At 39.0% G+C, this 12,320-nt stretch overlaps 1 protein-coding gene across 10 annotated transcripts in view; it reads left to right on the top strand.

Moving 5' to 3' along the window:
* The window catches only part of LOC116849895 (tensin-3), a 245,469-nt gene that overhangs the window by 141,969 nt on the left and 91,180 nt on the right, over positions 1-12,320 (top strand). For all 10 annotated transcript variants that reach the window (XM_032827522.1, XM_032827524.1, XM_032827526.1 and 7 more), the window contains one exon: positions 5,362-5,541. In XM_032827522.1, the coding sequence (XP_032683413.1) occupies positions 5,362-5,541 (180 nt within the window). The remainder of the gene's footprint in view (positions 1-5,361; positions 5,542-12,320) is intronic.

The raw sequence follows: 12,320 nt of genomic DNA, 5'->3' as shown, positions 1-12,320 counted from the left end.
TAATTATCGAGATATTAATTGTAGAAAATTTGTGAATTATCATGCAGGATATGGTAAATGAGTTATAATAGCGACGACTGCCGTAGTGTACTTATACTTTAGGTCAAATTGAACAAAAAAGTTCTCTATCATTTTGCAAATAATCACATAGATTTTTAATTATTAATTAAAGAAGATGAGTGTGTTATCACGCAAAATCATGCAATAATCTTCTTTAATTATTAATTAAAAATCGATGTAATTATTTAGAAAATGGTAGAGGACTTTTTTGTTCAATTTGACCTAAAGTATAAGTACATGACGGCAGTCGTCGCTACTATAACTCATTTACCATATTCTGCATGATCATTTACAAGTTTTCTACAATTAATATCTCGATAATTATCGCAAAACGGTATAGGACTTTTATGTTCACCTCAACCTGTTCTACGTCCTCACAAAATGTCCGGAGGAGAGTGTGAGACACCCTGTATGTATATGTATATATATATATATATATATATATATATATATATATATATAATATATATATATCATAATTTAAATAAAAAATTTAGACCTAACTCGAGATAAAAATCTGAGAATCTCACATAAAACAAGTTAACAATTATTAATATAGGCCTTTGGAGGAAAGAATTTTCAATCTATATGAAAGAAAATAAATACTCGAGTTTCAACATCTCTGTGCATCCGAGAAATAACGTGCATTTTTCAACTATTAACTTTGGCCTACACCTTTTTCTATCATCATTTCTATCATTATATCTACTTACTACTACTTCCATTATTATATCAGATTTAACCTCATACGTTTAGCTTCGACTGATAACGTTGCATCATGGGATGACATGAGAGACCACATAATGAGTAACGGTGTATTTCAGGTAATAAGTAACGGTATTTCGGATTAGCGTAAAATTTAGTTAGGAATGTGGCCTTATTTATGGCAATCGCGTAGGTTGACTCCTAATTAGACTTGTCGAACCGGCGGAGCGAGGCGGCCGATATCTCGATACAATTGTCTCGAGGCAAATATCCGAGACTAATCGAACTGTGTCATCGGTTGATGTGACGTGCACGCGCGGACATAAATGATCCGAATGATCTAGTTCTTCAAGGATGCAAGTGTTCAGCGGCGCGTCCGCGTCGTACGCATATTAATTGTCGCATAATGACACGCTACTTGCGATACCATGTTCACAGCGAGCGAGCGAACGCGTTGACGCGCAAAAGAAATCCTCGTACTTTCACCCCGGTAGAACTAAATAACGCAATAATTGCGTCTCATGTAGGAAGTCGCTTGATCATTTTCTTGTTTATACGCAGCCAAATGCTACATAAGTGCGTTACCGAGCGTCATTAACTTTTAACTCTCTGCATGTGAAAAAATTTGAATCCAGTGTATCTGCCAGCTCACAATAGATTTTTTACCTCTTCTTTATGCAAAATATATTGAAAAAATTGACAATTTTTATATGGAGAGGATATATTATATTTTCCTTTTAATAAAAAAAAAAATAATAAAAATTCCTTTTAATAAATGCTTTTTAATGTTATCATAAATGTTATTATATTATTATTTAATAATTCTTATTATTTAGAGAACGTGACATTTTTTCATATAAATATTTTTTATTTTATCAATTTGATTGATGTTTCTGCGTATAAACAAGAAAACGATCAAGCGACTTCCTACATGAGACGCAATTATTGCGTTATTATAAATGTAAAGTGACTATGTAAATTTAGTAGAAATTTACATAGTAAATTTCGCTAAAAAATATATAATAAATTTATATAGTAATTTTGTATAATATTATATTTTGTATTGCAAATTTATATAATATTTATATAGTATATAGTACTTAGTATATAATATTTGTCACGATTTTTATATGCATTTATTAAGTATGTGATCTCCGAAAAAGTAAATATTCAAAACACTTAATTATTATTCTCTCAACTTCGGCAACTGAGAGCAAACATATAAGAGTGCAAAGGGTTAAGTTTCCCTTTTCACGAATAACCAGTGCGATTTACACTTACACGATGCATGCGCTAAATGAAGCTTCATGAGCATGTAAATTTTACTCACCATTGCGCGTCGATGCTCAACGACGACCAGCCGTTTAGGTCCAATGACGAAGCCCACCGCAGCTCTCCCCGACTATCGTCGGGGATATACTTGTCCTAGCATTTGACCTATGTGCAGCCTCCTCAGCATCCAGCCGTCCCGCTGTCGAGTTCTACGTCGATCGCTCTTCATACACTTCACTGAACTACATTGCACTCGCGACCGCGATCATCGTAACGACGCATGGCGACTTAACGGAAAGTTAAGTCTGATCAATCCAACTGCTTCGGAAATATACTCGCGAGTCGCCAGTCGCGTGCAAACAGTGAACGCAGAGCCATGGCGTCCTCGACAAGGTCGTGAGAAAAAAGGAAACATGACATTCCGCTTATGCTCCGTCAACAAACGAGGTTCCCGTTTCACGAGAATTCTACTTTAAAAATAAATACACATACCGAACCTAACAATAGTTCTAGCGCATTTATTCGTGGCGCTTTATAATGTCACATTGGTGACGTATATTCGTGGCACGTATCACGTATAGAACAAAATCGACAGCGAAGTCCATGAAATTAAAATTCGTGAACGAAATAATCCACGCGAACGCGAATCGAAGATTAACCATATTTACTACGAGATCCGTCAGCGCGATGCCTAAACGAAGATTCCCAGGTGGCGTAAGTCTATCACGCACATGATGGCAACACTTGCACAAAGATTGCTCTGCGACATTGCACAAAGGCGACTCCGCTATGTCTCTGCGAAGCTTAGGGCCCTTGCAGAATGCCAGGCAACAGGCAATAGGAACAGCCAATAGGAACAAGGAATAAAAATACAATTATTTCTGATTGGTCAATACCAATCAAAATTTCTATTCTCTGTTCCTATTGCCTGTTGCCTAGCATTCTGCAAGGGCCCTTACTTCCACGGGATGTTTCTAGAATATCACTACGAGTTTCATAAGATCCGCATTTTTCCTATAACATAACGCATGAATGTAAGAAGTCGAAATTTAGAAATTGTGCACGCGTGCAAACTTCAATCGTAGATATTTTAAAAAGTTTCTGTTTCTACAACGAACGAAATTGATGCGTAAACGAACACACAAGAAAACTCTCGGTTTCACTCTTACGACTAATATTTTCACGAAGATACATTCGACCGTACTATGCATAGAATCCACTTGACGTTGCGAATGCTTCGAAGCGTCGCATTGGCTAATCATAAGATGTAATTCATTACAAATGTATCGAAGCGCAATTGTAGCATTTCTTTCAGCGCTTCGAAGCATTCGCAGCATCTAATGAATCGCATCTATAGTCATTCTTTACACGATCCAAAACGTTCGTAACATTGAGTAACCTCATAACCTATATCTCGGGCGTAGCGCTCTAAAAAAAACTAAGAACGAAATCTCACACAAAGATGACAAAATCAGTGTAAATACGCGTACGCGAGAAATTTAGAAAATTAATAACTATAATATCATGAAATCTCAATGCGAAGTAAATAAAATCACGATATATCATAGAATACAGAGAAGTGCATGAACTAACCTTCAAGACAATTCTGCCCGAATCCAATATTTCAATATTGCGTCTGTATACACCGGGATGCGGCAGCTTTCCGAATGCTGCCGCAAACTTTGCCAAATCGAAAACAGAAAGTCATTTTCCTCAGTTACAACAACAGGAGAAGTTGCTTGGTTTCGACAAGCATGGAGAACGTGAAGATATTCGATATGGAAGTAAGAAAAACATAAATATGAAACTTGGCAAAGTTACCTTCTAAACATCGTTATGCTTCTTTCGCGCAAGATTTCAGCATAATCGTCACACGTGCAAACAATTGTTCTCCCGCCCGCGTCTTTTGACGTCCAAGTTGCCTTTGAAACACACTGCTTATTATTGGCTAATGTTCGAAAGCATATACTTTAGTATCTTTCCTTACTTTGCTTTGTGAGACAGAACAGAGTAGAACATGAAATACTTAAATTATAAAGAGGTATACCTCTGACTCGAAATACCTCGAAAAACCTCGAATACTTTTTCATAAGCACTCTGTGTCTCTACTGTGCGTTCATATTTTCCTTATTACATATGCCTATTACAAGAGCTAATCAGAAATCGACCACCGGTGTTTGACTCTGGGCTGCGTCATCCAAGTGTACCCGTTACGTTGGAGTGAGCGAGATACAAGAGTGAGATAAAAAAAGAGGAAGAGTACTCGAGTGACGTTTCCGAACGCAGCCCTAGGTGTTTACGATAATTAGTGTTAGAGTTAGTTTCACTAGGGCCGAAAATTATGATAGGCACGACCACCTACGACCAAGTACTTTTGTAGTTTATGACAACTTCTTCTAACTCAATGTCTTACCATAGGAATAAGCTGGAGTAAGAAATAAAGAACGCGTATTCGACATCAAGTAATAATTTCGTAAAATTTCACGATTATATCTATATTTTTTTAGCGTGTGGTAACATTGTTTGTATCTTATTTTTTATTGTATGTATATATTTGTAGATTTTTGCGAAATTCAGTCAAAATCTTCAAATACATACAATAAAAAATAAGATACAAACAATGTTACCACACGCTAAAAAAATATGGATATAATCGTGAGATTTTACGAAATTATTATCTGATGTCGAATGCGCATTCTTTATTTCTTACTCCAGCTTGTTCCTATGGTAAGGCATTAAGTTAGAAGTAAGAAGTTGTCATAAACTACAAAAGTACTAGATAGTCGTGCCTATCATAATTTTCGGTGGAAACTAACTCTAACTCTAAGGCTGCGTTCGAAAACGTCACTCGAGTACTCTTCCTCTCTTTTTATCTCACTCTTGTATTTCGCTCACTCCAACGGTTATCGTCTAGTAGTGTGCACGCAGTGTGTGTTTCCGAACGCAGCATAATTGTCGTAAACACCCTCTGACTCTGGGGGAATTCTAGTTGTATCTAGTTACGCGTCGTAGTAAAACATGCGACGCGTGTCTACGTATGCCGTTGCATCGAAGATCGCGCGATCTTTGGAGCGACGAGTCGTACTTGGGAACATCGCTGCACGATAGATTCTATTGTTTCGTGTGTGTGTGTGTGTGTGTGTGTGTGTGTGTGTGTGTGTGTGTGTGTGTGTGTGTGTGTGTGTGTGTGTGTGTGTGTGTGTGTGTGTGTGTGTGTGTGTGTGTGTGTGTGTGTGTGTGTGTGTGTGTATACGTACGTATTTATACCAGAATGCTCTGTCGTTTGTTAACTTTGATAATAAATCGCGCGCTTTTTGCTCACAGGGCGCGCGGTTCCGAGACACGTCGCAGCAAATCCACAAACAATGGCAAGCCGATCCAGCTAGGGCATTTCCTACGGTGGGCAGTATCGCTGCAAGTTCACCCTCTCCCGCATCGGGGGACCTCTCCACGCCAAATTCCACGCCAAGCCCCAGCCCTAGTCCGACTAATCATCAAGTCACGGTGAGTACTTGTGAAATTAGATTAAGCCATATCGAGGAGTAGAATGACATCTTTTACTTTCCAGTCAATAATTATCTCGGTATTCGACGTGTTCGGCTTGTTAAAAGTAAAATGACCAAATTTCCCATCCTCAAATCCGAGACATTTCATAAATGTGTGAAGCGAGCAGGAGAGATTCAAAATTATATATGTATACAGGATATCCCAGTTCTCGCGACTTTAATTTATACCGACAGGTTCTCTGAGCAAATTAAAATTAATTCTTCCTCATCGAAAATATTGAGGTCATTATTCATGGCGACTTTTCAATTTTCAACGTAACATATTTTTCTCACTGAGGCGTAAAGTAAAATTCTGTTAAAATAAAATCCACTTGAAATTGGCAGAGAAAAACAATTTTTTTTATCCACTTGATCATTCGAAGTTTAGTTTGCAAAACTAACTTCTCTGTTTCGATCGTTTGTTGCAGTGTTTTCTCGCTGAGGAAAAAACAATTCTATGTTGTTCACAGAAATCGTTAGTATAAAGTCGCGAGGACTGGGACATCCTTTATATAAAACAATACTTTATTATGTAGCCATATGAAAAATAATATAACTACAATGAAAGCCTGTTACATACGATAAAAATGTAAACTATGGCTAAGATAAAACTGTTGTTACTCTTACTTAAAATTAAGAAGAGGGAACAGAGCTATTGTATTTACCAGGGCTTTGAATTTTCTTGAGAAGATCTTTCTTTGTCAGAAGCATTTTAAAAATCCTCTAAACCGTGGTAAACCGGAGTAGTTTAACCGAATCTTACACAAATCGGCGTCGCGAATAACATTCGAAAAAACCCAGGATAAAGAGTGAAGACGGGACTGTCCCGGGAAAAAGGAAATGTCCGGTTACCTTAGTTAAAAGCTGTCCGCTGATTAGAGACGCATTAAAACACTTTAATTGCACCGTACTTATACCGAACCCTTACATCGGAGCGTGGACAAGACTCGACAAATGCTTCGAGATAAAGTTGAAAGTCGCGGGGGAGAATTTTCCTCGCAATGTGTTTTATCCTTGCATGCATATTTCTCTCCCAATCTCGTGTTTACGTATCGCGAAATCACAAGCGGCACTTTGCACTCCCACGCGACCGCGGCGCTTTGTGCCTCACGAAAGGTAACGTGAAACAATTTCTTCCGACATGGCGTCGGGCGAAATGTTGAGCTGTAAGTTGCGCTGCGAGATTTAGACCGGCGACATTCTCCTCGAAAGGCCAATAAAGTTTTATCTCGCCCGTACGCGAAACTCGACGCGAGAGGCGCCGTTATACATATATATATTTTCGCCCTGTAAATCCCGTGCAAACGTGGCCCGGCACATAAGTGCGCTGAGCCGGATCCTGAAACTCTCCCGGGTATATCAACCATCATTCGAGATTCCGTCGTCCATGTAGGTCAGGGGTTGAGGCACCGCGCTCGGCTCACACAGAACACGATACACGCGTACGTATACGTGAACGAGGATATGTGCATCGAGCATGCATTCAATGTCGCACCCACCGATTTCGGCCGGCGATAACGCGAGTAGCATGATTCGGAATATTCGCGATAACAAAACTGCGCTTTCGGAGTAGAATTTGCTACATGGCAAATTTCAAGTAAACTCGTAAGATTTCTTTCCCACAAAACTTATGGTTTTTTAATTTATTTATACTAGTCAGTATGCAACGAAAAATGCCGGGATTTTCAAATGTAAAATCAAGGTAAATATTTTTAATCGATATCAGAGAAAGAATGTTTTCAGTTTGTCTTGCATATGTGTTTGTTTGTTTGTATGCTATCGAGAACTAAAAAATCGTTTGAGATATTGAAATATTGAAGTATAGAGATGGAACTTTTTGTAACTTGTTTAATGTATTATCTGCATGGTACATAAATTAATATAATTACTCGAATTTACCTCGAGATGATCTGGAAATTGGGTAATTTCATTAATTTCTTTTCTAAAAATCCGAGAATAATTACAAGGCGAAACTTTTGATCCAAAAGAACTAAGAAAAAAAATTTAAGAAATAAAAAATATTTAATCGATGAATACTATAATAATATATTTATTTACTTACTAAAAAATACAAAATATCTTTCAAATAAGAGAATATACATATTTTGAAAACCTTTAACTTTTTATGAAAGCGGTTGTCTGTTTTATTTAAATAAAAGGATTTAGATATAAGTATATGTTATTAGTACCTTAGAATATTTTTTACTTTTTACTTTTTGTATATTTACTTTTTGTATTTTTACTTTTTATATTTTTTACTTTTTGGATATTTTTTCTCAATATAGAAGTTGCGGTGTGAAAACCTAACTAATTGAGTCAATCATTATTTATTTCTCTACAGTTGTACAGTTACCTACCTAATTTGTCCTTTTTGCACCGATTTTTAAGATCGTTAGAACATTACAGTAAGATTGTATTGTATTGTATATAAATACATAGGAATATTGATTCAAAATTATTTTATATTTTCCAGAACTTTTGAGGTTCAAGGCGGTCTATTATAAATTCAACTCGCGTATTTTATCCCAACATAATAGAGCACTGCTGCCGAGAAAGCTGTGGAAGCTATTTACGATCTTTAAAAAAAAAAAAAAAGAAAAAATACACAGAGAAAAATCCGGAATGTATTTAGATTTTTACCCTCCTCGTTTCGTCGTGCATCGACTACGTCACGGCGCGCTGCTTGCGTCACTACATGGGTCGCTTGTACGTTACGAAGCGCATACAGGTTTACGCACAGCGCATTGTTCTCGCGGGACGATCGGTATGCGAGCCATACATCCAATTGAACCGGTCGAGCAGTCGTGTGGGGGGTGGTTACCCCCGACGACGGTGCCATTGTGCTCGCGCTGTGTCGCGCAGTGGGGTCTGATTCTGGGTCAGCGTGACTTAATGAGAAACTATCGGGCTTATATACGCGGCCACCGCGGCGCGCACTCGTTATGCAAAACTCGCACACAAATTGAATTCCTCCTGGCGACGCGAATTTGTCTTTTATGAAATTAACTCCGGTCCGTCGCCGGGCCGGGAGGATGTTTGACGTGACGTTTGGGGATTAAGGTCACCCTATTCGCGACCGGCAGATGAAGATCTCTTCTCCTGGCCACGCTGTTGGTAGAACGGGGAGACGACGAATACGTAATTGCGAAATTAGCGTCGGCGTTTGTTACGCCGGGACGGGATTGGAATTTATTTCCGCGCCAATCTGATTTCTATCCCTCCGCGCTCGCCGTGTCTCATTCGTTAACGGAGCGAGGACGGGAAAGAAGAAGTGAGTAAAATGAAGGAACGAATGGATGAGGAATGAAGGTGCGCGTTGCGATTACGGACTCTTAAAAATTCACTATGATGGCTGTCATCTTAGGAATGTGGCCGTTATTTGTACCCCGCGGGGGGTAACGCTTTGAGGAGGGCATGTATCATCAGAAGCTGAAAGAAGCGATCAATTTTCGAATTTTTCTTTCTAGGCTAGATTGTTAAATGTAAGGAATCGGAAGATTTCTGCAAGTGAAAGTACACATTTGGAATTATTGTTTAGAATTCTGTTCTTTAATTTTAATCTGGCATATATTGAGATCTTTTTCATTCACATCCAGTTTTTAATTTTAAATTACCCGCAAACTAATGGAATGAGGACTTTCGGTTTACGCCTTAAAAAAGTATAGTTGTGGAAATCTGAGTAATAGAGTTACATATGTGTACTTTCATTTGCAGAGATCCGCAATTTCTTACGTTTGACGGCCTTACAGAGGATAGCTCGCAAATTGACCGTTCCCTTTAGCGTCTTAAAGTGTACGTCCCCTTAAGCCATTTTACCCGATAGATTTAGAGCCCGTCGGAGCTCGAATGAAGACAACCGCATTGTCGAGCGATCTTCTATTCGGCGCAATACCACAGAATGAAATAGCAACCTCAAATAACGCATCCTGGCAGATTCCGTTAACGTAGCCACAATTGCGGTGATATCGCAAGCGCGCGTGTTTACCTCGTCGCCGAGCTCGGAGGCAACCTTCGGAAAAATAACGAGACGTCCGTCGCTTGGGCTATAAATTAACATTCCAAGGACCACGTCTGCGCGTAGATTTTATCGCACCCGATAAAACGTGACCGCGCTCGCGCCCGTGTCGCAATATGCCGCGCGCTAATCTTGTTTTCAGCCGATTTACAAATTCACCTTTGGGGAAAGGTCGCAGCTGATACATGTCGGCTGAATCGACGCGGTGACATCAACGATGTGTGCGCATCACTCGGGAAGCCGCTTATTCCATTTTTACGCCGCCGTCCTAATTAGGTAATTACGACCCTGAATCAGTATCGCGGTCAGTAGACCTCAGGCGGATATGATGCATTATGATACATCTCGTCTCGAATAGAAGAGAGAGTCATAATTGCAAATGGAAGCGGCAATAGCGGGGATAAGGAAACATTCCTCATTCCTTAATTGGAATTCGTGCGCGAAATAACGAAACGGATCCGCGAACGCGACAAAAATTCTCGAAGATATGGATTTAACACGATGACTCCGCATTGACGAAGTAGATAGCCGGATATTGCAATGATTTGTCAAAGTGAATGTAAGAGATTTCAAGGTCATCTTAAATTTTTGTATAGGATGATCATGGGGTGATATGATTCATATGGTTTTCCTAACACAAATCAAATTATTCTGCGTATAAAAACGCTGTGGTAAAGTCAGCAAAAAGTGAATACTTTCTGAGATGTTTTTCACTTTGTTCTGACGCTTTTTAGTACAAAAGATATGAAATATTTTAAAAAATATTAATTTCTCGAGGATCTCACTTTGGTACTTATGTGGTAGAATTGTAGCAGTAAAATAAATATACATTTACGATATATTATATAAAATAAGAATTTCCGTTTACACGTCACTCTCTGCTGAAAATGCGACGCGCGATCGAGTTTTGCGGCGCAATCGAATTATCGGGCGCAGCTCAATTGTGCGTGCGATTGCAGTTTGACATCGTTAATACATTAGCGTCGATTAAGCGCGGGCATCGATATCGCCCGACCTCCCCGGGAAATTCCTCGTTTACGTAATAAGAGCCCGAGAGACGAGAAGAAAAAAAAAAGAGCACGTTGTCCGTCGTTTATTTTAACGGATGACTGAACAGGGCAACTCATATCGGCAATCTCGCGTCGATAATGTTAAAGATTTACAGTGCTGTAATGCAATACGTAGTTATATTAATGATAGTAATTCTTGATCGTGATCCAAGCTATGAGCAGGACACATTCAAATAACACGGACGCAAAATCTAGAGACTGATAACTCTAACGAATATAACGTTTAGGTTAAGCGAAGGTCGCGCGATAACGTGATACTTGTTTTCATCTTTTTCGTTTTCCAGAACGAACTACGACCGTGATAGTTATTATTATTGCTAACTGATGTATCCGCGTTACTGCATCTAACGAATGCGCGATGTGTTTGCACGCGTCCAACGAGCAGCGCTAATTAGCGATACTACTTATTGCTGCATTGGATTACTCAATTACCACGCAAACCCTTCGTTAGCGCAGTGCAACTGGGTTGCACACCGGGCACACAACGTTCGTTTGTTAAAACTTCTCCATTTTGTCTCCGAACTCCGGAGCCATTAAAGGGCCGTGAAACACGGCCGAGCCATTCTTTCTAAGAGCGAGCGTGTGTCCTCCGCAGTTATCCTGAGCGTTAAGCCGCGCTTAACAGCCCGCTGTGCCTCTAACAACGCACGCCGCCGCGTGGAAACGCGCTCGCGAGTATATTATCGCGGCGACTATAAATAGTATTGCCATACTCCGTGCGCGTAATTTACCAAGCGTCATAATCGCGGCCGAGCGCGTAACGATTACACCGCGGGAGTGACTGATAGCGCCGAGCGAGAGTCGCCCCCTCGCTGAAAGCCAGCGACCAGACCCCTAGACCAGATTACCCGCGATATGCAAAGAGAAGTCACTAACCCGTTCGCAAATAAGCCGCCTTAGGTGAGGTCCGTGTCGGTTGTAAGACTTCCACGACGATGACGATGACCAACATCGTCGTAGATATACAGGGTGTCTGACGATAGGTGGGAAAACGCTCGTGTATATGTAAATTGAGCTCCGGCCGAACATGAAACTCCTATACCATTTCACAAACAGCCATGTAAAATTTTGAGTTATTAGTTAACATTACAGTGTCCGGGAACAACCCCCTTTAGATACCCGAAAGATTTATTTTATGATTCCAATATTTAGAAATTCTTTTTGTTCCTCATTATCAACTTCTGAATGACTTCTGAACATGCTAAGAAAATATCTTGCAAAATATAGACATTTTATATATTGCAAACAAACAATTTTCATAATTTTTCCAAACTTATAATTTCTTATAACGAAATGCATCATATAATGATTACTTACCCTTTACAATTAATATACGGAGAAAATATTGTAATACTGAAATATAAACTTAATCAGGATTTAAAAATTTTAATCTTAAATTACAGTTTTTTGTATATCGTTCTTATAACAGACAATTAAATAAAAAGTCTAAATGATTGGGCATTCAAGGTAAATCATAAAATAACTTATCACAATATTATTAATCTTTTCCATTGCTCTTTCAGCGTGTTATCCTTTAAAAATCCTTTAAAAACAGTTAAAAACCACAAGAGATTTTTTTTCTAAGCCATGAGAAACAGAAATGGCGACGAAAAAAAACTTAAAAAAATCAAAATAGCTCTACCGGGTATTATG

Source organism: Odontomachus brunneus, unplaced genomic scaffold, assembly GCF_010583005.1.
Source record: "Odontomachus brunneus isolate Ranch 3 - 2012 unplaced genomic scaffold, Obru_v1 Obru_scaffold_128, whole genome shotgun sequence".
In the NCBI taxonomy this organism is placed as follows: Eukaryota; Metazoa; Arthropoda; class Insecta; order Hymenoptera; family Formicidae; genus Odontomachus; species Odontomachus brunneus.
Note: the sequence above shows the minus strand (reverse complement) of the source record. Positions and strands in the feature narration are given on the sequence as shown.